Source organism: Temnothorax longispinosus, chromosome 12 (genome assembly GCF_030848805.1).
Source record: "Temnothorax longispinosus isolate EJ_2023e chromosome 12, Tlon_JGU_v1, whole genome shotgun sequence".
Classification (NCBI taxonomy): domain Eukaryota; kingdom Metazoa; phylum Arthropoda; class Insecta; order Hymenoptera; family Formicidae; genus Temnothorax; species Temnothorax longispinosus.
Genome location: NC_092369.1, coordinates 11,172,495 through 11,196,180, shown reverse-complemented (window position 1 = coordinate 11,196,180; position 23,686 = coordinate 11,172,495). Strand labels below are relative to the sequence as shown.

The window sequence follows — 23,686 nt, the reverse complement described above, 5'->3', positions numbered from 1 at the left end:
GCGATTTTTTGTCTGTAGGCCAGAAACCTAAATATTCGATCAATATCAAGAATATATAATATAAGAACGGATAAAGCTAACCGTATCCGGAGGATACGTTTCGCAGTTCAAATATTATAAATCATACATAGATGATTTCGATTAAATAAACGGAATTATTTTATGATTTTCTTTTAAAACACTCTACAAAAGCCGTTTATATCTTTTAAAATACAACCAATAACATCTAGTTACGTTACTAAAGTAATAACGTATTTATTATGCTTTCGTGCTAATCAAATTTGTAAAAAAAGGTTTTTTACATTTACAGTTTTCAAATTTTAGTTGTGGTAAAACATTATCTTTACTTACGTGTGCTCTTTCAGTATAGTTTCGATCATATTCGTCGCTATAGACCAGATGAAAACGGAACCGTCCGCGGAACCGACCGCTATGTACTGCCCGTCAGGACTGAAAGCGGCTCTCGTCCAATCGAATCCCACTTTGAAACCGTCAGCGCTGTAAAATAAAATTAAAAATACGACAATTTACTACCTTTAATATTCTACTTACGCGTATATGACAAAAATGTACGACCTACCTGAACGATCCGACAATCTTCTTCATTCGTAAATCAATCAGTTTCACCGTGTCATCCCTCACGCAACTCAAAAGGTAATTTGCGTCTGAAATCAAATGGAGATTCCTTTATAATTCACAATCGTGTACAAGATTGAATAATATTTAAACTGTTTGCGTGGAATGTTTGCGGTGTTGCAACGTCAACCGAGTAAATATCTCGTTGTGCATTGAACACATAAAGCGTCAAGTAAAAACGCATCTACGGGATGTACGAGTGACGCGATAATTCTAAACGTTAAAAGATCTAATTACGGTGCAATAAACTTGTATAACGAGTTGCGATTCACCGTGCCATTGAAACGATTCGTTTGTAATTTTCTTCCATATCGTATCGATCTGACGAGGACTGATGCATAGAACCATTCGGGGATTATTTCTACTCCCTTTTAAATGAATATATAACTTGGAATAATAAAAAAAGATATTAGAGAGACGGCCATATACCTGCTTAACTGCAGAAGTTAAAAATCGGACCAATATCGCTCCACTTGAATTCATTCCGCGTTCTGGCAATATCGGAATTAATGAAATGCGATAGAACAATATATCTGAATGAAGTACTCTTGTATGAACGTTGCGCACTTGCAGCTGATACAAGTGCTTTGAGAATACTGCAGAATCGGCGCGAGCCAATTCATTCACGTCATTAGGACGTTGCGATAAAAAGCGAAAACGAAATAACATTATTTGCGTAGCGCGAATAAAATCCATAAATGAAATGCATCGCGTGTAGTTGTCGTAAAATGCCAATTAATATCTTTCGCGGTCGTATTAATTATCCGACGGATAGATACGCGTTATACCTATGCTATACAAAATTTATAATATTTTATATATTCTATAAAATATTATAAATTATACGCTGTCGCCACTTAACGCTATAATTAAAATAACTGGTTCATCACTTTACATCTCTCCAAATACTTAAGGTATTCTGGATTAATCTGGTTCGTGTTCAATTAAAACGAAGAAGTACAGTTTTGCTTCGATGTTTAAGTTTGTATCATTCGTGTAATTTGTAGTTGCGAATTTATAGTTATGAACTAGATGAGATCAAAAAGTTTTTCGTTGGATATTCACATTTTATTATCTTATTTTTAATACTAATATTATTTTATTATTGATAATATTTTATTATTAATATTAATATTAAGCCACAAAAATTTATATTGTTGCAAAGCCAAAATCTATATTTTTATAATCGTGTTTAGTATATTTTTTCTTTCTATTTCAATCGGGATATGAATAAAATCTTACAATATATTGGAAATGATTACTAACTTTAGTTCTGTTGAAAATCTGATTCATAAAATAAATAATACAAATAAAATATAATACAGATGTCAATATTCACGCTTTTACGGCGATATTTTTATCAAATTGCATATTTTATATGAATAATTAACATCGCCATAATAATAACCAGTTATTATTCTATTTGACATACCTTAATCGATATTGTAAAATGCATGAGCAAATTGTATGTAGCTACATATTATAGAATCAAAATCTGCTCTGATAATAGACGTATAATTATTATCGTAACGATATCAAACGTAATCATTGCATTGGTTTACAATCCGTATTAAATATATTTACGGAATAATATGCTGCATTAATCTGAATTTCGGCGAGCATATCAATACAATTACATCTCGTAATACACAACAAAAAATCTCGCAATTGTTGGTGCTTCAGCACCATGTGTGTTCAACATTTTAAAAAGCCTTTAATTCGACACTAAAATATTAAAATAACCTTAACTTTACTTACCACGGGATAAATCTAAAGATGTCACTTTCCCTTCCAATAGAATGTCATTTGAGCTGGATTCGGCTCTGGTATCCCAAAACCTGATCCTTTGATCAAAATGACCACTAATTATCGTAGAGCCAGCTCCGTCGGAAGTTACGAGATCGTTGCAACTTGAACCAGCGAATTTCGTTTCTATACCTGCAACACAAAGTTTTTTTTTTACCCTCAAAAGATGCATTCATGCAGTCAGACCGCAATTTTATCGTTTGATTATGCATTTAATTAGAGAATTAAAGAGTTAGAGAAATCAAAATTGAAGTGGAAGGCTCTGATATTGATTAATCCACAAGTGGAAGAGAAGCGGGCTAATTAAGAGCCAGGCGAGGGTAAACGGTGCGCAAAATTATTCTATATTGTTAAAAATTATTCTCCCGTGTGTTTCGGTCTTAGTTTCGGATCATCCTCAGCACTATCAATGCAAATAAGTTATATGAAGCGTGAATTTCCGAATAAACTTCGCGTAAATGTACAGTAAGTATGCGTTAATTCGCTCGGGTCATAGTAGCCTGACTTATCGGCATAAAAAAATGCAAGGTGAAATAAAAAGAGAGAACTGGTTACTTCTTATTCTTCTCGTTTTAATATTTCGATGAACCACCGCATGGTGTTGATTATTAAAGCAAATACCCAGCGAATTAATGCACTTTACTGTACATCAAATACGGAATAAACAGCAAATATACACATAATCGTCGGTGAAAACGTGCGTGCTCAATAACGGACAAGCATGGATAACCTTCTTTCCGGTTTCATTTATAAAGAAAGATTTTATATGTTGGAAACAATTCAATAAATGTTCCAACCTTTGACAATTAAGCAAGTTAGCAATTTAATTAGAAAAATAGTTCTGAGGAATAATAATCCTTCCTCTTTTCGTTCAAGTTAAAATTGTGTATAATTTCATAAATGAATGAATGACAAATATATGCAAGAATTAATTACGTAGATCTTTTCTTTTTTCAAGTATCTCCAACATTAACGGACAATAATTAATAATAAATGCTTTAATAAATTCTTTATCGTGTAATCTGCATATAGTTAAAAGATAAATTATACAGTGCAATAATTTATTGTGCATGTATCGTTACGATTAAATCGCGATTAAAAAATTATGATTCATTTTTTTATACTAGATAGAATCTTTTGATACGCAAGCCTTCAGACGTAAAATTCGTCTTTCAAGAATAAATTGTACGCATTTTAATTTAATTAATAGTGTGTGTGTGTGCGCGCGCGCTTTTTATATTTCATTCATTGAGAATTCCATGAGAATAATAGAATTACGTCCTCGCGAATTGTGCATATATACGTGCCGACTTAAACGGAGCGGAGTTTAACAATGATTTTATATCGAATGTGGATCATGGCTGGTTTCCTCTTTCAAACTGTAGCTCTACACAGCCGAGTAGCAGCTTTCATCGATCTCTACACTGAAATAAGCAGGATTTCAAACTTAATTTACGTCGGGAAATGACATTCGCGTCGCCACGTTTCCGCGAAACTCTTGGAAATCGCGTCGCGGAAATGCCCGGCATCAAGACTGGAAACAGGATAAATTACGAGTTTTCCGCTTACGGTCTCCCCTTCCCCCCCTCCCCCTCCCTATTCTACCTTTCCTTAACCTCGGCCTTTGTACGATTACGAATCCGTACGCCAGTTTCCATCCTACTTTCCCCTACGTGGCCCTGTACGTTAAATCAAACGTGATTTATCGTCTGATCGATTAGTCCGTCGAAGTTTCTACAGCGGGATTTCTCAGCTGGCGAATGATGTCCACCATTTCTATCCGAAAATGGTATTACGAACTCCAATTACTTCGCGACAGTGTACCACGTCGGCGAACTGAGAAGCTCTTCTTCCTTCGCAAGTAAGCTTTGTACGTTTCAAACGCGTGTATTCAATTACGCGATCGCGCCTCGGAGAGCATGTCTCTCAATCGTATCGCGGAAATTCTAAGCCAATGAAAACTAAAATTACGTTTCAGTTTTCTTCCTCCACTGGAATATCAAACGTTGCTTTTTAATAATTCCATAGAAAACTTGTATTATGTGGTTTTTTTTTCAATATGTTTTTCCCAAAAATTGTGTAATTATTGCACTGCAATAATAACAAACAGCTTTTTACAGAAAAATAATCATTTATTTCAAAAGGGTATAGAATTAAATATGTGATAATAAATCCATCGATACTTCCAAACCAAATTAATAATAATAATAATAATAATAATAATAAGGGAGACCGGGGCAAGAATTGGTACACGGTAACTGTTGTAAAAGTGATAAAATATAATACTGCATAAAAAATATAATATTTCCACAAAAACATTGCGGTAAATATTTCAATTCAATTAGTTATTTCAGGCTGAGTAGCGTAGTATTTTTACAAACGGAAGAAATGTTTTTAGTTTCGTATAGCCGCAAGTAAAATAAATCAGTGATATATGTCGATTAAATGTTATATTTATATTATAATAAATCTGGTCATTATATCGTAATTCAAACTGTTTCTTTAGAATCTTTCAATAGCATGCGGCTATTGAAAAATTCTTTTGTTTATATTCCATTTATTAGTTACGTGTAAAAGAATCATTAAGAAAAAAAAATACGTACCAAACTTGCCTCCCCTAATAATAAATGTATTATGTAAGATAATTTAAAAAACAACAACAGTGCACATTGTTTTCTTTCTCATAAGCACTCATTGTGGCACTGTTATATATACTCAGACAGTGACAAGTAATACGTATATTTATATGACAATGATATTTGCCCACGGCGAACACTTAATCCTCATGGTATACAAGTTTCGCGGAAAGCAAACTTTACAAACTTCAAATGCGATGAGTAGGTTTCACCTCTCCGAAAATAAAATGTCTTTTAAGGTGCGTCCGTGCGTAAAGAGAAATTTGTCGACAATTCCTATCTCACCTCAACGCCAGCGCACGGGGCGTTCGCAGACAGAGTTTTATCTCGCAACAAGTAACCGTACCACAATGCATTCGCAACGCGCGCCGCCTATCGCGATTCAGTAAAATACGCGAGACGCGTACGGCTAATAAACGTCGACGTAAAAATCATTAGCAGGCAAAACATATCTCCGCAAAATGCGCTACCGCGCGGCGCTAGCCGCGCACAAAGGGACGTCTACTGTACCCGTACCTACTCGGAATAATGCGTGAATGTTTCCATTTGATGACTAGATTTGAGTCGTAATGATGATGACGGTAAGACAAGAGAGTGACTTAATCATCGCTCTATACGCGTCCCTGGTAATCACAAAGATAATGTTAATTTCTGGTATCTAGTTAGGCAATCTTTCTTTTTTCTTCAGGTACAAATTTTCCTGCAAAAAGCACGACGTTTCTCCGCAGATATCAACAAGAACAATCTCTTCCGCGCAATACCGTTTTCTTTAATATTTTAATAGCGTTTATGAGACAATAGTCTCGCTTAATGTAAGCAGGAAGGACAAAAGTCGCGACTAGTTAAATTTAGTTAAATATGATTGATTATATGCAAGATGTTTCATGATTTTATGAAACAAAAAAAATTTTCTTTCCTTTTTCTCTGGCAGGTTAAGGTGGTTAAGAGAAGGCAGTAATTCTAGAACGACAATTCTTGCATGTCGCACAAAGATTATCCATATATCCCTTATCTATAATATAGTTCTTTATGTACTGGTCTCCTTAAGTTCAATGTATTATTCAGGTAAGTGCATTATATATATTAACGTGCATCTATCCCTCAAACGAGGCATAAAGGATTATTGGCTTTTCGTATAAGCCTTCTTCAACCGTCAGTCATGATAAGAGCTTTCGGGGATGTTAATTTGCCCTCCCGTGCTTTTCGCATTAATATGTACTCCACATGCATACACATTTGCTTCAAAGATATGTTATTCAAATGTAATTGTCTTAGATCTGCCGGGCCATCTTTCATTGAATTTTTTCATGTAAGGATTAAATCGAGCTCTTCTTACAATTAGTGAAAATTTAATATAGGACCATCACTTTTTTCCGGTAGTTTTTGAAAATTCAATTTTAATTTATATAGTAATCGTATCCAACGTATTAATCAAAATATAGGACAGATAATTTATTTTTACGTATTTAATCATTGGCATGGCATATCTCTCTAAATCGTTCAATGTTTATATTTTCACACGTTTGTACATTTTGAAAAAATAAAAATAAATAAAATTTCAAAATATAGTCTTTCGCCCCCTAAAAAAGATTGATTCTTTAAGATAGCGTAACACTCGCGAGTGGCGCGCAACGTACACGACTGAAATACAATGGCGGCGATTAATTTCCCGGGACGTTAGAGAGCATTTGGCACGTCTTTTCAGTCAGCGGTAAACGCGTGACACGGGGAAGGAGGGGGGGGGAGTGTTATTTCGTCGGTGCGGCGCGCGAAATTCGTCTGTCTGCGGCACACGATTGTGTCCGAGAAGAGTCGCTCGGGAGCGTCCGGACGAAATTGCGCGGCGACGTGGCCGAGGTAGATAATAGCGCGATAGAAAACAGCTGATCCACTTTAAACGTCCTTTTTGTCTTAAAGCGTCCGCGGTAAACAATAATTCACGCTTAAACGCCCTTTCAGCGCCGCTTTCCCATTGTGCCGCGCGCGCTTCGCGTTCGGAGATTTATTTGTGCAAAACTTTTGTACAAGCGCCCGCGCGCCGGTCTTCCTTGATAGCGCGCGGTTTTCGCTATTTTGCTGCTGGGGCCACGGCGCAACAACAAAAGGCCGCCGCAAGGCTAAAACGGATGTCCCCGGGAGTATATACCTGTGTGTATCCACGCAGGTATCCGCGCGCCTCGACGCGCGCACAATTAACTTAAACTCGACTACTGAATGACCCCCGACGAGACGACAGCTATAAATTACGTGGACCCAAGTTAAGCCACAGGTTAATTACGCTGCACGCGCTCTCCCCGTTGTGTTATCTGCATTACATAAAAGAAAAAATAAGACGGATAGGTATTCTGTACCTCGAGTGCGTTCGCCGGCCGCGGCGAAAAAGTTTTGTATTTATGTAACAAGTTTGATGGCCGGCCGCAAACTCAGTCGGGGATATACGATTTGTGATGGTGTGTGGCTCGACTTCTTACATTAATTATCGCCCGGCTACAACTACGGCGCTGTGTATCACTTTAGGCGACTTGATTTAAGGAGATACGCTTTTCGAAATTACGCTTTTCAACTTTCATAAGGGCCTGCATATCGCAAAGTAATGCAGTTCTCTCGTTATGCCCGTGTAGGAAACTTCGCACTTTACGCTTTCAGTATTAACTTAATGCAAAAGACTCACGTAAAAGAATATAATTCTGAAGCACGTCGGGATCGGTTCGAACAATATATTTATTTTACGTTTTACAATTTCGTTATAACACTGCACTCGTAATCATGAGTGTTATTCATTTTTTTGTGAAAATAGTAGCTAAAATAAAGCATACTAAATAAATGTAAAAGTATGCAAATAAACATACGCGCGGAAATGAGTCATTTTTTATAACTGATGTTTTATTTTATTGGCAATAATAATATCCGACAGTGGCGACAGTTTATTCTCTCTGCAATAGCTGCACACACTTATCTGTCGTTTAATTTGCGCGAATGTAGTTTTTGTTTGAAGTATTTTGTGTGAAGTGGTATAACATACTATAAAATAAAACCGTAACGAAATCAACAGTTGTTGAAATTTGTTTCGCGTGCATCAGTTATCTTTCCATAAACGAAATCATTGTGCTATACATAAAATGCATAGTGACTAATTCGTGATTTATAAAAAAAGAGTCATTAAAAAAAATAGAAATATTTTTTATTTTTATGATGATTCGCGCGTCTCAATATCTGTTCACCGAGAAATTCAAGCAAATTACATATTATATTATGTATCTCACAAATAACGGAGATAGCACGGGTAATTTTATTTTCGTCCATTAATTATATCTCAACTAAGATCTAACAAGAAGATAATAATATTTCCTCCGATGCGAGTCGGTGTGACGCGATTTATTGAAATTCGGCGAATGCTCGCATGCACGCCGGTTAATGACGCAAATTATTATTTCGCGTGCCGAGCGAGCGGGTAACTAAAGGCCGAGTTTAAGGCGATTCCGGACCTCGCAAATTAATACTACCCGTACGCGCCATTGTATTAAGCAGTCTCTGCAGCTTTGTATCCTTTGTCAATACGATTTCTCGGGCTACCGGCCGCACACACCGCAGGATTCCGTAGCCGCGGCGCTCCGTGTTGACCGTAGTGTAAATCGATATCTTGAGCCCGTTCTTCAGATAGAGCGCTCGAGCGCGCCGTTTCACGAGATTAGTCCGGCGGCGCCAGGGTAAATCCCGAATACATTTGCGGGAAATGAGATCCACCGTGGTTCGCTATCTGCGCGCGTCCGGCCGGCCGGCCGCCTGCGTGTGCGCGGCCTTGGCTCAATTTATTTTTCCCTGCCCACTTAAAGCCCCCTACATTTTGCACCGAGGACGCGAGCCGCGATCTGTGCACCTACCTCGAGAATAGCCACTTTCATCCGGCCGTAAATTATCACTTTCGCCCCCTGTCTTCGGAGCGGCGCGGCGGCGGCGGCGGCGGCGGGCGCTTATCGCGGAGTCTCGCACCGTCGCGTCGTCGCCGAAAGCGGTGAAAGATTCCTCTATTTTACGGACGAACGGATTACGATTCGATACGCCGAAGTTGTTCCGCGCGGGGAGCAAATGGCCGAACAAGCGCCGAGTGCTTTTTCCCCCGATAATTAGCGTGATAAATCCCCGCGCGTGTGGGGTGAGCGTCGCGAGGAGTCCTTGGCGTTTCGCAGCGAGTTAGGTATCGGCCAGCGATGTCCGCGCATTCCGCTCGGACGAAGAGCGCTTCCCGGGAAGGGAGAAATTACATTCGCCCTTGAATGCGCGGAATTATCGTGTTACTATTCCGGCTACACCACCGGCGATTTTCAATTGACTCGGAAGCCGCGCGCCATTAGACTCTTACGCGGATACAGGTAAATAGCCCTCGTCCAACACCTGCCAGTCGAAGGTCAGCGATAATGCTCCGGCGAGAAGAGGCTCGGACTATATATATCGCATCCGGCACTCGCGATTATTCACGGCCCGACTGTGGGAGTTGTCGCGTGAAATTAGATCACGACGCGTGAACTTTCTAGGACAAAAGGGCTTCTAATGGCGAGTCCGTACGGTACGCACTCGAACCGGAAACTATTAGACGTGAATGCGCGTGCTGAAGGGTATAATTCCCATGTCGTCTGCATTCAGACAGATCCTATACAAATCAAGAAGAGAGAGAAGCTCTTCGGACAATAGGTGTAATGTACACGAAAAATCAATATCGATGATGCATTAAAATGCGGAAATTTTACCTTATAGTTTTCACATCAATATTCTTCAACTTGAAATTTATTGTCTGTACGTGTTTTTTTATTAATATAAATTATAATTGATCGCGATAAAGCGTAACGCACATTGGCAGGCCAATTAAAATCCGAGAGAAGAAGTTTTCAATATTTTCAAAGCGAGACTTTTCTTTCTTGTTTTAAGAACAAATTAGTTTTAACGTTCGGTATGAGATAACAATGAGTAACATTCATTAGAAACTGATTAATGACGTAATGAAGAAATCTGAGTGTAACAAAACCGTCTCGTATACCTTGTCCTGAATAAACTCGTGTCCTAGTTTAAGAGTTAATTAAAATAGTTCTCTTTTCCCGCAAGTAATGGATTTGTGATTAATCCTCGCTTTTCTCTTCTGACAAATCATTCATTAGGTTACATAAATCTATCTTTATTATCCTATCAATTCGTTGCTTTCATTTTGAGGTCATTCGAGGTAAAGAATCATTAAAGTCACCGCGCAGGGGTTACTCGTCCGATCTCCTATCATTTTATCTCTGATCGTATTTATTCAATCACAAGTTTTTTCCAAAATTTGTTTCATTATCCGCAGAGATCGTCTATTAAGAACGCTGCGAGATAAAGTGTTTTTCTATGCCGATGAAGACCGTTTAAGGAGTGAAACAAGTGAGAGGGAAATCTCTTCTTTCGCGGAAGGATCTTATCGATTTAATTAACGCATCCACGACGATCCGACGAACGCCGTTCGTCCGTTAGCCCGAGAAGAGGCAGTTTTTATCCCATCTTCGCCATTATGCGGCGCGCCGTTGATGCCGGCGCGGCTTGCCCCGTACGAACCGGGAGCCGAGCATTATGGGCGTCATATTTTCCGCGGCGGTCCATTGTGCAGCCCCGCGTACGACGTGCAACGTGGAATATGCATATGAATGACCATGCAGATTCGCCGTTTGTTTTATTATCTTGGAGCGCTCGTAAGTGTATCTGCATTATGCAACGACTAATAGGGGTAATGGGCAACGTGATTACCGCCAGCACCGCGCATTACTTTCGGCTCATACTTCCCCGCACTCATTCTGTTACGAGAACGGAATGAACGTACCGCGTTTTAACATTATGCAACCTGATATGTCGGGCGATCGCCGCGCCGCTTAAAATTTTCTTTCGCCCGCCTTAAAAGTATTTATCGTCGTCGTATTACGCCGCGCCGCGCCGCTCCGTCCGGGGAGTCGGGCTGTGTTTCGGGATTACCAGGCGAGACCTCGATTGTCGGTAAATATACGCAGATGAGATTCAGAATTGTTTTGCATAAACTAGTTTAATTAAAGTACTTTAAATTGTTCCCGTGCGGAAATTCGGAATCGGATCTTTACATCCCGCGATTCCTCGATCCCCTCTTTCTCGCCTTGGAAAAGGTGTTCGATACGTGGGGATATCTTGTACGAGACGGCGATCACTGAGTTTGCGATTTTAATAATTAACTTAATAGATTAACGTTTCGCAATCGTGGTTATACCCTTATTAATGAATTTCTCGGGAGAAACAGCCGCTTTTCGTCCTCTTAATCGATGAAATAACGATTCACTTACATGCTTTGCTGCGCAGATCCCAGATTTTTAAGGTCCGATCATAACTTCCCGTAACTACTTTCGACGGCTCGCCGAGAAACTTCGCCGCCATCACCTTCGCGCAGTGGCCCGTGAGTGTATGCTGAAACAAAAATATAAAAATTTATTTGTGTGAATCGCTATCTCGAATATAGCGTATAGATAAAATACGGGTACACATGTAGGTCAATATATAAAATGAAAAATATCTATCACATGCCGGTTGAATAATCTATCTGGTTTGGCAAATATTTTTTAATAAAAAAAACAAAATATTATTTTAAGATTTTTCCTCCTAATTAATTTCATGAATTAATTTTAACGATCAAACAATATGTAATATGATAAACTAATATATACAGACGTTTTATTTAAAATAGTTAATCTCAAGTTCAACATTTAAAACCTTCTTAAAAGTAATCTTATTTTTATTGTATTTATTTTAATATATAATTAAACACGCTTGCGATAAATAAATAGCAAAATCTATTATGTTTCACGCGAAACAAGTTCCGACTAAAACACGAGTTATAAAAGGCAATTAAAATATATTATTCGCGTCACGAATTCGCCCTCCGTTATAAACTATTTTGTTTAAATACAATTTGAAAGCGCCGGAGTCATTGGCGCTTTGCAACTGAAGTCCTGAACTTTAAACAGGGACTTGTTAGATCGAGCACCGGCTTTCATAAGTTGATTTTCTCTCTTCTACTTTCGAGTTTAGCTCTCCTGCTCCGAGCATCGACGTGTTCGAAATGAGAAATGAATGTAGCTGCAAGGGGCGGAAGCGGACCGACGGTATAAAGCGTGCGTTTTCCAACGGAATGGTACGTCATCCTTTAACGGTAACAAGAAAAGAGTTCGATTTCATTATTACCTTCATATTGAGAGTTGAACAAGAAAACTCTCGACTGGCGGACTGTTTCCCTTTATATTCCCGATATTTCGCTTATGAACACTCGAACGCGATATGGATTTATCAAAAATTACATCAGCGGAGAGGCTTAAGCGCGACCGTAACGACCGTCGCGATGAACGTAATATACCCAGGTATTACGATTGAAAATATTGCTAAATATATCCCGAGGGATATTTGTTGCCATTGACATGACATATGTCAACGACAGTTGTTCCGTCTCTCTTTACCTCGAGCATTTTTACGCGAACGAGCATTAAACTCATACGTTGACGTCCATGGCGGCGGCCCATTTTACGAGCAATTTTTTTTTTCGATCGCGAGCTATACGCCCGATATATTCTAGGGTTCTCTTATCAAAGTTTTTGGGAGCGATATACGTTCGATGAATGGTTCTCTATATTTTGTTCACAGCGCGATCCCGAAAACGCCGAGTCTTTCAATTCGAAACAGAATTTGTTATCTCTCGTTTATTTATCCCGCTCGTTTATTTATGCAAAACATCGCTTTCTCTCTCTCTCTCTCTCTCTCTCTAGAGCGTAAATCACCATGGCAGATATTAGCTGTACATTACTGTAATCATAAGCGGGAAGTGTATCGGAATATTCAGCATAAAGTTAATTACGTTTAGGCGTTTCCTAACGATCGCTTGTCGATTAGAAATTTGCCAGGGGATGGCAATGGCTACTATCGGGCCGGCTACTTTACGAGTGAATAAATTTTTCAATGACAGCATGTGTATCGTGCGTTATATATATATATATATTTATCGTATCCCCGCATTAATGGCGCAAACTGCTAATGAAATTTCAAGGATGATATACGGAGTTCTCATGCCCCAAGACCGCGCGGCTTAATGGACGGAGGGGGGTAATTCAAAAACAGGCGACGAGCTAATATCAGAGTCCGAGTTTTACGAGTTAATAAATTACTTAGCAAAGGAGGGCGATGCATTCTTTGTTTCAATGTTGACGCAACGTATTTGCGACGTGCGTGTCTACGACGGCGATAAAATTATCGAGTGATATATGTAGCACTTATACGGTTACGTAAACACCCGTTGAATCTAAAGAGTAACAGCGATATCGACGAGTCGCTTTACAAATCAATCAAGTCGCGCGACCGGGACCGCCACCAGGCGTGATTTAATGACCGCCAGCACCTTGCCTTCCGCGTGCACCGCGCTTGCACATCTCGTCGTTAAATTGAAATTCTGAAGTTATCTCATATACGCTCCGCTCGTTCCTTTTTCTACCGTCGCGTCGTCGTTTAATGGTGAAGAATTCAAGCGTGACGTCGGACAAGGGATGGCGGCGCGCGGGAAAGCGACTCAAGGGCTCTCTTCCCGTGTAAGAGAGAAGAGACATTAAAAAGAAGACTTCGCCAATTTAAGGTGCGCGGCGCCGGGAGCTAGCGCGCTCTTGAAAAATGTCCTAATGTAAATTAATGGCCCGGAAGTTTAGCTGGAAGGGCTATATAACGTGAAAGAAACACAGGTAGGAGTGCGCCGGGCGGCCCACCCTCGCTCGGCCTTATACGAGCCTGCAAGGAGAACTTTACCCTCTTCCGCGAAGAGAGGAAGGAGAGAAGAGGCACCGAAGAAAGTGCACCATAATCTAGGGTCTCGAGAACTTTGCCGAAAGTGCGACGGCGAGTCCACATTTCTTCCGTACGTTAAACGGCTGAATGGACTTTACTTTCAATCGCCCTTGTGTCCTGTTAAGAATGACACTGACACAACAGGGACGCGAAAGAATGTGCTCTTTTCAAAATTTTCGTGAAAAGTGGACACATATTTCTACTAACGACTAGAATACTTGACTAGATACTAAAAGACATGAAAGTTAAAAACTTTTTATAAATTATTTAAGAAAATTAATTTCAGTGTTGCAACAAATTTTCCGTAAAATTCTTTCTTATTTAGAAGAAACTTGTGTATCGAACTCAAGCAAATACTTTTATAAAGTTTAATCTTGTTTGGCAATATATTTTGAAATTCGTTTCTTAATACACAAATTTTCTTTCAAGATTTTTATGATGTACATATACATACGTACATGTACACATGGAGCTTTTTACGAGTAAACTTTTTGAAGAAGTAGCTCAATTTATTGCACACTTCTAACGTTTTACAACTGTGCTCTTTCTTGCTTTCTTACAATGAAAATTTTTTCCCTGTATCTTGCAGTTTCTAAACTCTAATACTGTTATCTCGAAAGGAACTTTAAATTTCGACTTAATGAAATAAAAATCAATATTGTTTCTGTTGTTCTACTTTCTAATTCTTAATTTAACAAATAATAGTTTAATATAAAAAATCATTAAAAACAAAACGTAACTTGAACATTTCTATATAATGATAAACAAACAATATAGTTTATATTAAAACTTTAACTAAAGTACGCTTCGATTTTTGATAATCTTCAAAATTGGGACTATGATATTAACACGTAAGCAAATTACAAGTTCGGAGCGATACATAAGTCTTTTATTGTAATGAATATATGAATGGAAATGTGTCTTCTATCTCTCAGGCTATTCTCAGGAAAGCAACGGAAGCTATTCGAACATTCAATAATTTCGCGTAACAATGTAGTAACTTTGTTCCATGCAAACACGGAGGTAATTCGAGATTACGGGGCAAAATGCGGAGCACGCGACCGCAGGTGGGAAGTTTATTAACGCGAATATTCGAAAAGCCGTCGTAATCCGGCGGATCCTCGGCATACGGATTACATTTCTTCGGTGACGAGTTCGAAGGACCGCGCGTAAACGAATTTCGCGAAGGACGAACTTATCCAATCACGTATCCGCTATAATACACGGTATATTCTCACGTACGCGATGCTTAGCGCGCGGTAAATATATATTACGTATCCGTCGTATATAGTAATATTATCGTGTGACATATAACATCCGAAGTACGCGCATCAAAGAAGGAACGATAGAGCGCTTTAGAAGCGTCAAACGCAACCGGGGAAGCTCTAACAATCCGCGTGCGACGCGGTTTTACGCTGGCGTCTCCGGGAGTACTTTGCCGTCGTGCATAAACTCGAAAGACGACCAAACGACGTCAATCCGCTCAGATGCTAAATGTTGAACGCCCACAAAGCCGAACTCTGAAAGCAGCGTCTCCGGTGATTGTGGGAAAGATTCTGATTTCCAGGAACGACCAATAATTTCCAAAATTCATATACTGAATTTAAATTTGATTCCCTACACGGAATATTTCCAAATGACGCAAAAATGGCTTTTCGCAAAAATTGGAAGTAGGTATATCAAAAAATTAAAGAATAGAGAAAAAATGATTTCCAACCAATTTTTATTCAGAAAAAGATTGATTTCAATATCGCTAAAGAATTTGTAAGGTAAATGTTACCAGGACACTTAAGACCTATATGTCTGGACACCTTTATCATTTTAGTTTTTAAATAAGTATAACGCGAATTAAAATCAAAGATAAAAATATAATACAAGAAAAATATTCTTATCTTTGATTCTTTGTTTAATTCGCGTTAGAACTTATTTAAGGACTAAAATGATAAAAATGTCCAGACATAGGTACGTGTCCAGGCATTGGTACATTTACCTTAATAAAGATAAGGAGAAATGCGAGACGTATGATGCGTCGTTCCTATAAAAACTTTATCACTTTCTAAAAAATTATCATATGTGAATGACAGAACAGTAGAATCGTAGAAACACTCGAATTGCATATGCCGAGGGAGATTCCTTCGTCCGACATCCGCGCGGCAGGAATCGGCCTGAGAAGGTACACACCAGAGTTTGAGGGCTACGCGGTTGATATCGTCTTTTTACGATGCACCAAGTTCCACTCGTGTGGTGTATGTATATACACCTGGTGTGTTCCTGCCAGCGCAATAAAAGCATAAACTTCTTCATAGTCCTAGTGCTCCATCGAGGGCACGGAACAGTAACGCCGGCTAGCCGGAGAAAAAGAGAGCGGGAGAGTGACGAGTGAGATCCCTCAAGTTATACGGGGGCTTCAATTAAAGTCGGTAAAAAGAGGCGGCGGGGAAGCTTCCTGGAAAGCAACTAGCGACCCATGTTTTATGGCCGTTGAACGCTCGCGCTGAAGCTATACGCGCGGCGCGATTCGCCACCGAAAACCGTTTCCGAGGGTGGTCGAATATGTTCGGATATGCTTATTAGTCATCGCGCTAGCGGTGATGGTTTCACTCCCACCCCTCGAATTTGACGTTACTCGCTAATCTCACGCTTGATCTCTATTGCCGCTCGTTAATTTCAGTAACACAGTTATTACCGAGAGACGCTGCGCGCCCGCGCTCCTATAAAAACTTCCAACAGTCTAAATGAAGACGGAGTATACATATTCTCGTATAATCGTGATGAATATCTCTTCCAAGAAATTCATGTAAAAAGCATGCGTTGGCTGGAAAAATTATTGCGTAACGTCAGGCTCTGCAAGTGCATTTAAGTAAAAACACACACACTCTCCCTCTCTTTCTCTCTTCTACGTAAAAATGATATACATATATATAAATAAATATATACATGTATATAAATAAATTTATGCCTTCAAGTGATTCTCACGACAGTACTAATCAATATAATAAACATCCTAGATCGGAAGTTACGTACTTCTCGCCCACATACCTCATGAATATCATTTTCAAAAAAAATAAGTGCTACGGCACCGTGTATTTCTCATAAATCAACACCAGCTGACTCGCCGTCGCCCGCGGCACCTCGTGATCCGGTCAGACGCTTTATCTTAGGATCTTGTAGCCTAGCTTTTCCGCGATAGAAATGATTGACTAGACGAACGTACGTAGAAAAAACCTTCTTCTACGAGAGTTTCTTACACGCTGTTTCAACTTAATACTTTAGATTGTATAAATAAAAGAAATATCTCTAAATGGATAATGTCATTTCGATAAATGAAAATATTCTTATAAATTTTAATGTCTTCTCTTTTTATATTATTTTAATTATACATATTAACTTAGAATACTTCCGACTTAATGTCTTATTTTCTGTAATTTTTAATTTAATAAGAGAAATTGGCAGATATTCAAAATAATAGTTTAAATATAGGCCACTTTGAATTAAAGGAACGAACTAAAGGAACGAAAAGAAAAAAAAGCTTTGGGTGGCTCCGTTTTAGAGCGACGCGATTGTTTCGTTCCAGCTCTCACACTTGAATTCATACGTTCGCCTCGATGCAATATGCAGCGGTTCAAAAAAGGGAAAGCGTCAATCGAATAAAACCCCCGCGATACAAAGTAACTCACTCGCGAAAGGTTAATCATATTTAACGGTCATGGCAAATATTAAGAACGTTAATTACAAATTAATTGACATATTTTATTTATAAAATTCAAATATACAAACAACGCTTCTCATAATTAATAATAGGCGGAATTACAAATTATATATTATTATCGCGTATTTTCTGCTATTCTCTCGCGTAATGACAATTAAAACTCCGCGCATTGTAAATGCTAACGTATAATTTCATGACGATTTTGTATGCCTACGACAAATAATATTGTGAAGTCACGAATAATAACGCGCGTTATTTAAATTATTAACTAATGACCGATGACCATTTCTCGTATACATTGCTTTTGTAGTCACGTTGGGTGACAGATCAATGAATCATTGCAATTTAGTGAATATACAATATTTTTATTGTAAAATCTTGCAATGAAATAATATGGTATTAACATAAATACAATCCGCAATTTTAATAGAGGGATCAAATAATTTATTATTTCCCACATGGCAAATAGATGAAGCATCCATTTTCATACATCGCAAACAATTTATTCCTTTCAAAGATAAAAAATCTCTTTATATAAACTATCATTTATAATATTGCTAATGTAAATATTGATGCACAGTAATTTTCTATTTGCATCTTATATATAGATATTATTTGTTAATGCTGCATTATCTCGCAGAGTGCCGTCCAGGCCGCGAGTCTCGCAACAATCCTGCGATTTATACAACAATATCACGCCCATATCCTATTTAAACTAAACGCAAACACATATTGTACAAGCCGTATTACGTATTATTGTAATAGTTAAGGCGCGCGCGCGCCCGGCGCACTTGGCGACTACTATGTCCCCGAAGAAACACGTTAAGTTCACATATGAAAACACACAGCGGTGCCGGTGGAGTTAAGCAAATCAGGAGTCGTCCCCTTCCCAGCAAACATTTACCGATACCTTCGCGGAAAGCGTCTCGCATCGCGGGACATGAGAAACTTATACGCCTCGCTCTAAGCAACTGTTTACACATAGTAGAATGCTTGCACGCGAGTCGAGCACGTCAGCTATACCGGCGTTCTCATCGTTCCTCACTGCCACTTCGTTAGTAGCGGGCCTCGCGCGGGCGTATGCATGTTTCCGCGAAGCGAAGTATGCCCCCTTGTCTTTATCGTCGCACACATTAATTACATTCATCCGTGACGACGGAATCCACTTTGATTCGCAATGTCGAACGACCTTGCGACGCGGTCTCGCCTCGGCTCGGGTCGGTGAAAAGCATGCCTCGTCTGCCGATTGGCGATATTCTCAATAAACGAGCCGGCAAAAAGCCGACATTTCATGTCCAGTTCATCCATCGGTTGTCACACCTCTTTTTTAAACATTTTTTTAAGGATTTTTTTAACATAATGCCTCTCAAAAAGTTAATTTTTTATAATGATAATACATTCTACAATGTTTAAACTTAAGTCTAGAATTTTTTACGATCCTCTTAAACTGTTAGCTTTTAAACAGCATGCAACTGTTTGAAAATTGGTTGAGGTTACTTTGACCCCCCCGTGTGACAGCCGAGTTAAGTAATCGTGTGATTACTTAACATAAGTACCGAGTGTGTCGTGTGTCGCGTCGAACGCACTGCACTGACAATAAGTTTCGATACGACAAATTACACGGATAACGGAGTGAATAGTCCCGTCAGGAATGAATAGATAACTATTATAACCGTTACAACTCCGTGTAATCGATCGAGGTATTAATTTATCGAAATATTTAGTTTGAGGAATATTTTCCTGTGAAGAGATAAAATAAAAGCGCGTATGTGGCAATTTATGCGTCAATTTACGAACATGATTTAAAGAATATTTCTTTAAACGTACGATAATTAGTTTATTCGGGATCGCACGATATAATCGTTATGTTGTATTAAACTGGTGTGCTCGATAATTCTATCTAATATTAGCAAAGAAAAAGGAGGATAAGAAAAGCTTGAGCTCGCGAAAGTAAAAGTATAATATATTACATAATCATAGCGAACGATAAACTAATAAGATAACCAGTATTTACATACATGCATTATCCGACATGTGTGCATTTGTACATTTAGGTATCGCGAGAAAATACGATGCGGTGCTCATCATGATTTAATGCGAACCGGGCACGCCAAGTTTTTGTACCGCAACTTGGTGTTACTACTTGCGCGCGAATTCTGCACAGTTGCAGTTGGAGTTGAACCGGTAACACTCAAGCCATATATTTGACTAACTGCATAAATTTTACATCTGTTCCCGGACGATGTTATTCATCTTATCTTTTTTCGGGGGAAAGATAAAAAGACACACTAGTTTTGGTTGTGTCACATTTGCTCACGCTAGGGTAGACACGTATATATATACATATACATATATACATGCTACAGGAGAATGTGTATATATATATATATATACATTGGCGATAAAAGAGAGATACATTGTTATGGGTTTTTTGCAAATTTTCCCATATCTTATATTTTGGAACTAAGCTTACTTCCAATTTCAGATCTTTTTATGTTTTCTCGGTATATTATCTCACATGTTATATGCAGGTTTGGCTTGTCCTGGGTACTGCGGCAGTTAACCCATTGGAAAAAAAAGCAAGCAAGAGATACATTGACGCTCAAGTAGAAATATTATTACAAAGTTTCATTGCCGTTATCCGACGTCAGATTCTGAGGCTGAAATTAGAGCCTTTTAGCGTTTCATCTTAACGGCCGGGCATAGTACGGGCAATGGGGAGATGGCCATTCTTTTCGCGATATAATTACAGAGGAACAATTTTTCGACGCGAAATATCAGCACGAAACGTCGAAGGGTCAAAGCCGAACTCCAATTAACCCTGGCCGCGCCGCGTTGTGTTGTGTTGGCGCTATTCGATTTCTATGGGTATAAATGCCGTTAGTCGCCGTTAAACGCGGGTTCTGAATATGTATTTATATCCCCCTGGCTATATACGAGGAAACGGAAGGTAACTTACTCGGGGATCGTAACCACCGTAGACTGGAATTTTAGACTTCCGGATCGACTTTTATCGAGGAAGTCCGTCGACGCTTGGGAAAAACAGTAATTTGACCTTGAGACCGCTATGGCAGCGTGAAACCGTATCAGCGCGCGCGGAAGAATTTGGATAGCTATACGCGAGTTATGTGTCGCGAAGATCGATCATAATCTCGTATGTGTATGTATAAGCGCAACGTCTCTCTGCGTTCAATATTAATGGGCCTATGGGATTCTAATAAGTGAACGATGAAGAAAATGCGCATAACGTTACACGATATATGTATTCATAATATACAGGCACGCATTGCGCGATGTTTTATCTCATTGTATTTTCTTGCGCGGCGCTGTATACATTACACGTTAATGTAAACCACTTTAGTGCTGTCATACGGTAACGACAGGAGGAATGATGAATTGATAAGCGCGCGCAGGTTATATACCGCGGCTTTACGGTGATTGCCAGTAAAACTCGTCCCAAATGACTAGCTCACGGTACATAATAACCATTTTATCGTAATAGATGTAAATCGATTATGCTTTTTCCTAACGTCCGCCGGAAAATTGCATGACGGCGCCATTAATCAAATTAGTCACCTTAGATGTATTCAACTACTCAAAAACGCCCACGTCCGTTGCCGTAATTAGCGTTGAACGTGATTACCTCACTCTGGGTTTTATAACCGTCCAATATGAAGCTCGCGTTAGCATTATTAACATGAGATGAAAATCAGACAATCGTATTTATTGCTGAAACGTGCGATGAAAATGTACAAATTGCCATAGCGGGACCTAATTAGCGAGCTTAAGGGTGTGAAAATTCTCAAGTGTCCTATGAGAAATTCTCGATATTACTCAGTTTCAATTTTCTTCTTTCATTATCATCGCTCAACCAATCTTAATCCGGCCTTCGTACATTCATTAATATTAAACAATTCGAAAAGATCAGGAAAATTAAAAAAATCGAAAATTATCTTGAAAGATACAAGGATTTAAGATTGCGCCGTGTCTCCAGGAATTTGTACTATATAGGTATACATCGACCTTGAAGTCGTCGCGTTCAAGGATACCGTTTGTCAATGTTTATGCAAAATTTTTGCGTGATGGAACAAAGAGATGTATGCGCGCGCGCAGAAGGAGGAAGGCTGGAAACTCGTATACAGGGCGCTGCAGCGCGCCATAACACAAAGGCACTTGAAGACCTTTATCGAGGAATACTTGGGCGCCTCAACCCAAGTATTCAACCACTCGGTCCCGTCTTCACTCCGTAGCCTACAGTCAACCTACATTCTCAAGGCTTCATCGTTGAAAAGACGGAAAAGGCCATTTCCTTCCATTCGCCTCTTTCGCGCCGCCCTCTTTCCTCTTATTTCACCTATGCGCGGACACGTGGATCACCCGTTTTGTTCGCAGATTTGCACATGATCCTCGACTCCGGTGGGTACTCGGTGGTTGCACGCGTATAACAAAGATTTACAGCAATGCGCGTAAACGCCCGCGCCCCTGAAATTACTCCAAGAGCGAGAACAATGTTGCGCGAGTGAGAAACGACGAAAATGAAATACCGCAGCGTTGCGTATACGCGATTCGATTCGATTAATCGGAATTTACTTGGGCGCTATCTGCAGAAATTGGCGGGCCACGATGTTAATTGAAAGATCATAATTCAATCTGTGCCGCGCTACTGTATGATCACTTTTCGCGAAACGAGTTTTCGTACTACCGCATGATAACGCATCCCAATGGCACGCGCGGAACGCTCGCCAGTATTTCAGCATTTCGTCGGTTTCGGAGTACGGTGAATTCGAGCGAAGAAACGCGGGATGAGTTTTCGTATCAAAGCGAATGGGGTAGCATTTGAAAGTTCAACCATGTTTGTCTTCGGAGGGGAAAGCGTGCACCTAAGAATAGCTCATGCGACATTATAGGAACTATTTGGACGCGAATGTACAATTTGATGGCAAAAATTTCCCACGCGCGCAATATCGTTTTTGCGTTAAAGTTGAAATTGCCTTGTACGGAGAAGAAAAGCACTTGAAAGTTAGCATAGATAAATAAAAGCTGCTAGTAAAGTATTGACTGTTTGATCTTCTCGTGAAAGAAGCGCGTCAAGTGTATGATGCACGTCGAGAATCTTTTTTATTCAGCTGTAGATAAGCAATTTTACGTTTAATTCAATGACAAACGTAAATGACATGCTCGTAGCTCAGAATATACAAGATGTTCCAGGTCAGGTTGATAAAACTGATAGGAAATTGAATTTGGAACAAATAAATTTCTATAAACACAGGTCCGAAAACGCTTTGTTGAAAAGTTATTGCTAATAAACTTCGAAAAAAAAACACGTTTTACTGATGATTTTTAAAATAACCTTTCAAAACTCTTTATTTATTTGAAAAAAGTAACAAAATAAATCTGATAAGTAATTAAATAACAAACTAAATTACACCAATTTCATTTAATTCTGATAAGGCATTTAATTCTGATGAGGCAAAAGAAAATAAGCTCAAAACAACGAAAAAAAAAACAAACACTGAAAAAACCACCTTTCGATTATCTTTGTGTAAATACTATACATTCGTGGCTAATTATTTTTAAAAATCGTAAAAAAACGTGATTTTTTTAAATTTTTATTAGCTATAACTTTTTAACGTTTTCGGACCTATATTTATAGAAACTTTTTTGTTCCAAATTCAATTTCCTATGTTTTATTGACCTGACCTGGAACATCCTGTATACTTAATATACACATTCTAACACATTTATGTCGTTATCGCGTAACAAATTAAATCGTGTTGCTCAATAAGTCTAAAGCAGTGCATGACTAATCGACGGGATGTAAAAAGAAGCGATCGGTCGAAAGATTAAACGTTCCTCGCCCGTTCTCGATGTTAATCCATTTGCGGCCGATAATCACATCCAAATGTACGCCCCGGGCTAACGCGGGAATCGGAGGTCGGTTTTGAAACCTAAATCAACATTGCATTATTCTCCCGCCGACGGAAGAGTCCACCGAGATTTATATCGTTTGCATGCACACGAACGGGGGAGGGGGAGGGGGGTA

General features: G+C 39.1%; 1 protein-coding gene across 1 annotated transcript in view; it reads right to left on the bottom strand.

Moving 5' to 3' along the window:
* Atg16 (Autophagy-related 16) overlaps nucleotides 1–23,686 on the bottom strand; it is a 402,118-nt gene that overhangs the window by 20,152 nt on the left and 358,280 nt on the right. The window contains exons 9-12 of the mRNA XM_071795799.1: nucleotides 11,402–11,522; nucleotides 2,395–2,574; nucleotides 581–665; nucleotides 352–498 (exon numbers count right to left, since the gene is read on the bottom strand). Of these exons, the coding sequence (XP_071651900.1) occupies nucleotides 352–498; nucleotides 581–665; nucleotides 2,395–2,574; nucleotides 11,402–11,522 (533 nt within the window). The remainder of the gene's footprint in view (nucleotides 1–351; nucleotides 499–580; nucleotides 666–2,394; nucleotides 2,575–11,401; nucleotides 11,523–23,686) is intronic.